The 7,022-nt window shown below is 39.6% G+C and overlaps 1 protein-coding gene across 1 annotated transcript; it reads right to left on the reverse strand.

Annotated features, from left to right (window-relative positions):
• Positions 1-5,533: 5,533 nt before the first annotated feature.
• LOC115230075 (asparagine--tRNA ligase, cytoplasmic-like) lies at positions 5,534-5,930 on the reverse strand. Its single transcript, XM_036499495.1, has one exon. It carries the CDS (start codon positions 5,907-5,909, stop codon positions 5,565-5,567), a length of 345 nt encoding a protein of 114 aa, XP_036355388.1. The 5' UTR covers positions 5,910-5,930; the 3' UTR covers positions 5,534-5,564.
• Between the last annotated feature and the right edge of the window lie 1,092 nt (positions 5,931-7,022).

Here is a 7,022-nt window from a genome sequence, read left to right on the forward strand (position 1 = left end):
CTTTTGAAGACATACTTTTTAATGATATCATGACTCAAATCAAAGGAGTCCAAACAGAAGAAATAAACAAGTATCGGCCAGTTGTAAAGCGAATACAATCTAATTACAATAATGATGACTCATTTGCAGCTCTTCTATCGCTTTTCCTTTCAGATGCTGCCAAAAACAGAAAAATAACTGAATCCTCATATAATCAGAATACATTTAAAGATTTTTCACGGCAGAATGAAAGACGTTATTCTTATAAAGAGGAATCCAGGAGATCAAGAAATTTTTTTTCCAACTTGAGCTCAAGGAATTTAAACTGGCAACGAGGATCTGATTTTTCTTTTAGATAGGCTGTTTTTAAAAATTTTGTTATTATTTTTCTGCTTTATTAATCTGGATTTATTTTTTTGCTATTGATTTTATACTAAAATAAGGAGTCTGTTATGCAACGTGCTACTATCTCGATGTGTGCTCTACCTGGACAACAAGAAACTAACAATATTATTAATAATAATATACCTAGAGCAGGATGGACAACCGCATCGGAGAGACAGACGTCCGATGGCAAGAACATCGTCTTTGCCATTGCAGAAGGGATCGAGTGCACGACCCGGGAGGACTGGGTTAAATCCGCCCTTTCCCAAGTGTTGGGAAGAGCTTCCAGGATGCCCAGAAATGGGTGGCCTACCCTGCTTCAGTGTTTCAATCGACGCTTTAGCTCGAACCTATCGTTAGATGCACTGAAGAAGCTGGCCAAGACCCCTCCTCCTGGCTCGCGGGGGAGGACTGCCGCTGCGGTTACGCCGTCAGGATGCCCCCCCGTGTTCTGATCAACACGAGCACCAGAGTAGTGAGTTATCGCTACTCTTGCAGGTTAAGGAAATATTTAGTAGGCATATCTCTGCGAATCGTGTTGTCCCCCTTGCGGACCGCAGAGTGACCCGAAAGATACCTCGGTGGCAACTCAGAAGTGACGTGATGGGTTGCATCAATCATGCCATAGCTTACGCGATCGTGTGTGAGCCTCCGGAGACAATGGACGAGATTTCTCTCTATTTGTACTCGGCACAGACAACCTATGATGAAATCACTCAGAGGCCTGCCCCAAATAGTAGATGGAGAGAAAACATTGCCGCAAAAGTAGCCGCAAGGAAAGCCGAGCTGGAAGCGCTGACTGGGCACATTTTGAATGTGAGCAATGGGGTCAAGGGCAAGACTCCCCCCTTGGTGCGTACTTTACTTCGTCGGGAACGAGCTGCCAAATGGGACCTCAACGAGTTGAGGCGTGTCCGGGCAGAGAGGGAGGAGCTGATTCTCGTTTATCAGAAGAAGCTCTCAACTCATGAGTCTCGGTGTTAGCGCAGGCGGGAGAACAACCTGTTTGAATTTAATCGCAGGTCGTTCTATCGTCGGTTGCACGGAGAGACGAAGGAGGGTACCCAGCAAAAGGCCGAAATGCTTGACACATGGGGGAGTATGTGGAAAGCACGTCCTCGCAAGGGTGTGTCGTTTCCGTTTTGTGGACCCGATGCTCCCTTGATGACCGAGTCTTGTGGTGTCTCTGACATCCGCAAGAAGTTCGATGAAGCAGGAACCCGTCTCTCTGACTGGAAGACACCTGGGGTCGATAAGGTGTATAATTTCTTTATTAAAAATTGCAAACCTATCCATGATTGCATGTGTCGAGCAATCGAACAGTTTACACTAGACCCTGGCTCGATTCCAGAGTGGTTATGTACTGGGGTCACTTATTTGATCCCTAAAGTAGATAACCCTTCCGCTCCGACAGAATATCGTCCGATAACCTGTATGCCCAACCTGTACAAGTTGATGACTAAGGTGGTGGCTACTGAGGTCAGAAATTTCGTGGAGGTGAATGGGATTCTGTCCGAGAACCAGTTAGGTACTCGGCGGGATTGCCAGGGAGCTAAGGAGCAGGCACTGATCAACAATGCCTCGCGAGAGCCCACGGAAACTCACTAGTGTCAATGTGGGTGGATACATAATCTCAAGTGCTCACATCTAGGGACCTCCAAAAATTGCTAATATATTACGTAATTTATTGCATAATCTCAAGTACCCCCATATGCTCACATCTAGGGACCTCACAAAATTGCATAATATATTACGTAATTTATTGCATTATCTCAAGTACCCGCATATGTACACATCTAGGGACCTGCTAAAATTGCATAATATATTACGCAATTTATTGCATAATCTCAAGTACCCCCATATGCTCACATTTAGGGACCTCATAAAATTGCATAATATATTACGTAATTTATTGCATAATCTCAAGTACCCGAATATGTACACATCTAGGGACCTCCCAAAATTGCATAATATATTACGCAATTTATTACATAATCTCAAGTACCCCCCATATGCTCACATTTAGGGACCTCCCAAAATTGCATAATATATTAAGTAATTTATTGCATAATCTCAAGTACCTGCATTTCCTCACATCTAGGGAGCTCCCAAAATTGCATAATATATTACGTATTTATTGCATAATCTCCTCAAGTACCCACATATGCTCACATCTAGGGACCTCAAAAATTGCATAACATATTACGTAATTATTGCATAATCTCAAGTACCCACATATGCTCACATCTAGGGACCTCACAAAATTGCATAATATATTAGGAATTTATTGCATAATCTCAAGTACCTGCATATGTACACATCTAGGGACCTCACAAAATTGCATAATATATTAGGGAATTTATTACATAATCTCAAGTACCCGCATATGTTCACATCTAGGGACCTCCCAAAATTGCATAATATATTACGTAATTTATTACATACCCAAATATGCTCACATCTAGGGACCTCCCAAAATTGCATAACATATTACGTAATTTATTGCATAATCTCAAGTACCTGCATATGCTCACATCTAGGGAGCTCCCAAAATTGCATAACATATTACGTAATTTATTGCATAATCTCAAGTACCTGCATATGCTCACATCTAGGGAGCTCCCAAAATTGCATAATATATTACGTAATTTATTGCATAATCTCAAGTACCCGCATATGTACACATCTAGGGACCTCCCAAAATTGCATAATATATTACGTAATTTATTGCATAATCTCAAGTACCCGCATATGTACACATCTAGGGACCTCCCAAAATTGCATAACGTATTACGTAATTTATTGCATAATCTCAAGTACCCGCATATGTACACATCTAGGGACCTCACAAAATTGCATAATATATTAAGCAATATATTGCATAATCTCAAGTACCTGCATATGTACACATCTAGGGACCTCACAAAATTGCATAATATATTACGTAATTTATTGCATAATCTCAAGTACCCACATATGCTCACATCTAGGGACCTCCCAAAATTGCATAATATATTACGTAATTTATTGCATAATCTCAAGTACCCGCATATGTACACATCTAGGGACCTCCCAAAATTGCATAATACATTACGTAATTTATTGCATAATCTCAAGTACCCGCATATGTACACATCTAGGGAGCACCCAAAATTGCATAATATATTACGTATTTATCGCATAATCTCAAGTACCCGCATATGTACACATCTAGGGAGCTCCCAAAATTGCATAATATATTACGGAATTTATTAAATACCCGAATATGCTCACATCTAGGGAGCCCCAAAATTGCATAATATATTATGTAATTTATGCATAATCTCAAGTACCCGCATATGTACACATCTAGGGACCTCCCAAAATTGCATAATATATTACGCAATTATTACATATCTCAAGTACCCCCATATGCTCACATTTAGGGACCTCATAAAATTGCATAATATATTACGTAATTTATTGCATAATCTCAAGTACCCGAATATGTACACATCTAGGGACCTCCCAAAATTGCATAATATATTACGCAATTTATTACATAATCTCAAGTACCCCCATATGCTCACATTTAGGGACCTCATAAAATTGCATAATATATTACGTAATTTATTGCATAATCTCAAGTACCCGAATATGTACACATCTAGGGACCTCCCAAAATTGCATAATATATTACGCAATTTATTACATAATCTCAAGTACCCCCATATGCTCACATTTAGGGACCTCCCAAAATTGCATAATATATTAAGTAATTTATTGCATAATCTCAAGTACCTGCATATCCTCACATCTAGGGAGCTCCCAAAATTGCATAATATATTACGTAATTTATTGCATAATCTCCTCAAGTACCCACATATGCTCACATCTAGGGACCTCACAAAATTGCATAACATATTACGTAATTTATTGCATAATCTCAAGTACCCGCATATGTACACATCTAGGGACCTCACAAAATTGCATAATATATTAGGGAATTTATTACATAATCTCAAGTACCCGCATATGTACACATCTAGGGACCTCACAAAATTGCATAATATATTACGTAATTTATTGCATAATCTCAAGTACCTGCATATGCTCACATCTAGGGAGCTCCCAAAATTGCATAATATATTACGTAATTTATTGCATAATCTCCTCAAGTACCCACATATGCTCAAATCTAGGGACCTCACAAAATTGCATAACATATACGTAATTTATTGCATAATCTCAAGGTACCCGCATATGTACACATCTAGGGACCTCACAAAATTGCATAATATATTACGTAATTTATTGCATAATCTCAAGTACTCGCATATGTACACATCTAGGGACCTTCCAAAATTGCATAATATATTACGTATTTATTGCATAATCTCAAGTACCCGCATATGTACACATCTAGGGACCTCCAAAAATTGCATAATATATTACGTAATTTATTGCATAATCTCAAGTACCCGATATATGAAATTATCCGATATTTTAATAAAAATCAAAAAATTTTTAATAGGCAAGAAAAAAAATAGTCAAAAACGTTAAAACATCAATTTTGAACTTCCTAGTCTTCTGGAAAACGTTAGACGCTTTTTTCTAATTCATAAAAGTTGTCCATGTCTATTTTATTTGTTAAATAGCTGTTAGTAAGAAACTGGCGTATCAATTGATATGTTGTTTTTTCCAACGTTGCAGCCAACCTAAGTAGAAATAAAGTTCATGATCTCCAAATTTATAAACTGACTGAATTTCTTGTAACAACAAATTCGTTAATTACCTCGAACGCATGGTAATTAATGGAAATAGAACAAGAAACTTAGAGCCGAGTAATAAAAGATATAATGCATTGTGTGATGAAACCGGATGAAAAATTCCGATTTATTTGTATCAAACATGTTGCTAAAGACAAAAAGAAATTAAATAGGTACTGCATAAATCCTTCAGTCAAGATCATATAGGACGAAATAAAAATGATTTTATGCCAGCAGGGAATCCACAAAAAAGAATCGGTTTGCCCATCATATCTGCTTATCTTAAGACAAATTTCTAAAGAATTGGATTGCCTGACGAAACGATATAATGTTTTTATTTCACGGATAGATTTACTAATTAGGAAATATTGGTTTATAAGAAAAATGATTTGAAACCAAGAAAAAGTTAAGGAGAAGCTCTTCCAATAAACCTGGGATAAAGACAGACCTCCCTTATATGATAGAGCCCCAACATCCAGGTCGCAAAGCGCTCAAGTCCAAGTCCATATCCTCCATGAGGGAAAGTTCCAAACTTCCTCTACGAATAAACTCGGATTGCACCTGCTGAGTATACCAATAATATGGCGAAGGGTCGATCTCATTTTTTAGAAACGCGGCATTTAACTCGGCCTCATCAGAAATACGCATCGATCCCCCGACAATTTCTCCCACATTCGGCATCAACAAGTCAACAGACTCAGTCACTCGATTGTCTTCAGCAGACCGACTCATGTAAAATGACTTTATTTCAGCAGGGAATCCATAAAGAAGAATCGGTTCGCCGATCATATCTGTCATCTGCCTCTCCGGCGCCTCTGGTATATCCTGTCGACATTAGGCATAAAAGGGACATCTCCGAATTCAAAGTCACTTCCATCATCCTTTTTAATTTGTTGGCAACCAAAAACTCAATCGCCTCCTTGTAATTCATTCTGCGAAACGGAATCTTTGGGGGCTCAAAGTTCTTAAATAATTGCACATAAATCACCGGGTTGATGTGGTAAATATCATCGGACGAGGTTTGCATCACTCTCTGGACTGTGTCGCAGACGAGATCCTCAATGCAGTCCATCAGCTGGGAAAAGTCAATGAACCCGATCTCAGCCTCCACGTGGTTATATTCAGACACATGTCTCCGAGTCCGCGACCGCTCAGCTCGATAAGAGCGAGCAATACAAAAACAGTCCCCAACAGCTGGGATACAAGTTTCCAAGTATAGTTGAGATGATTGAGTCAAATAGGCCTGGAAGTTACCAAAATAATCTAACAGGCACACCAAAGTAGTCGAATTCGAACAATGTACTTCCACCCTCGACCTGAGTCTGGACTATGGTCGGGGGCATCACCTATCGTCACAGAAGAGGCCAACCTCGACGTATTTTCTGGAGAAATAATGGTCTCGCATGGCACGGGTGATCCGCGACATGACAGAAATGATTCGCGAAGTCTAACCGTGATGCACCAAACCTACATTTTCTCCACGCAAGACGAGATGTCGATAATCCAGTTTTGTGTCCACCTGGGAATCCTCCCCAACCAAACTTTCAGACCCCCCTGGAGGAGATGTTCCGATCACTTTGAAAAAATCCACCACCAATTCAACTCCTCCGGGCGCCTAATGTTCTACAAACTATGGAATACAATTTTTTCTGGCGGCAATGTGTTCACATGACCATAAACAGCCAAGCAAGTCTCCAGGTTGAGGGACAATGCTTCCCGACACTTGCACTACAAATAAACCCACAGAAAGTACCAAATTATCTGCTAAAATGCATTGCATGAAGCCTGTTCCATCCCTTAGCATCAGGAACATATATTTTTCCCTTTAATTCAGTTTCGAAAGAGAACCTTGACGACGGATGTGGTAGGCCCAACCGCGGACTACAATTCGAGAATTTCCGACGTTTTTAA

This window comes from Octopus sinensis, unplaced genomic scaffold, assembly GCF_006345805.1.
Source record: "Octopus sinensis unplaced genomic scaffold, ASM634580v1 Contig14403, whole genome shotgun sequence".
Classification (NCBI taxonomy): Eukaryota; Metazoa; Mollusca; class Cephalopoda; order Octopoda; family Octopodidae; genus Octopus; species Octopus sinensis.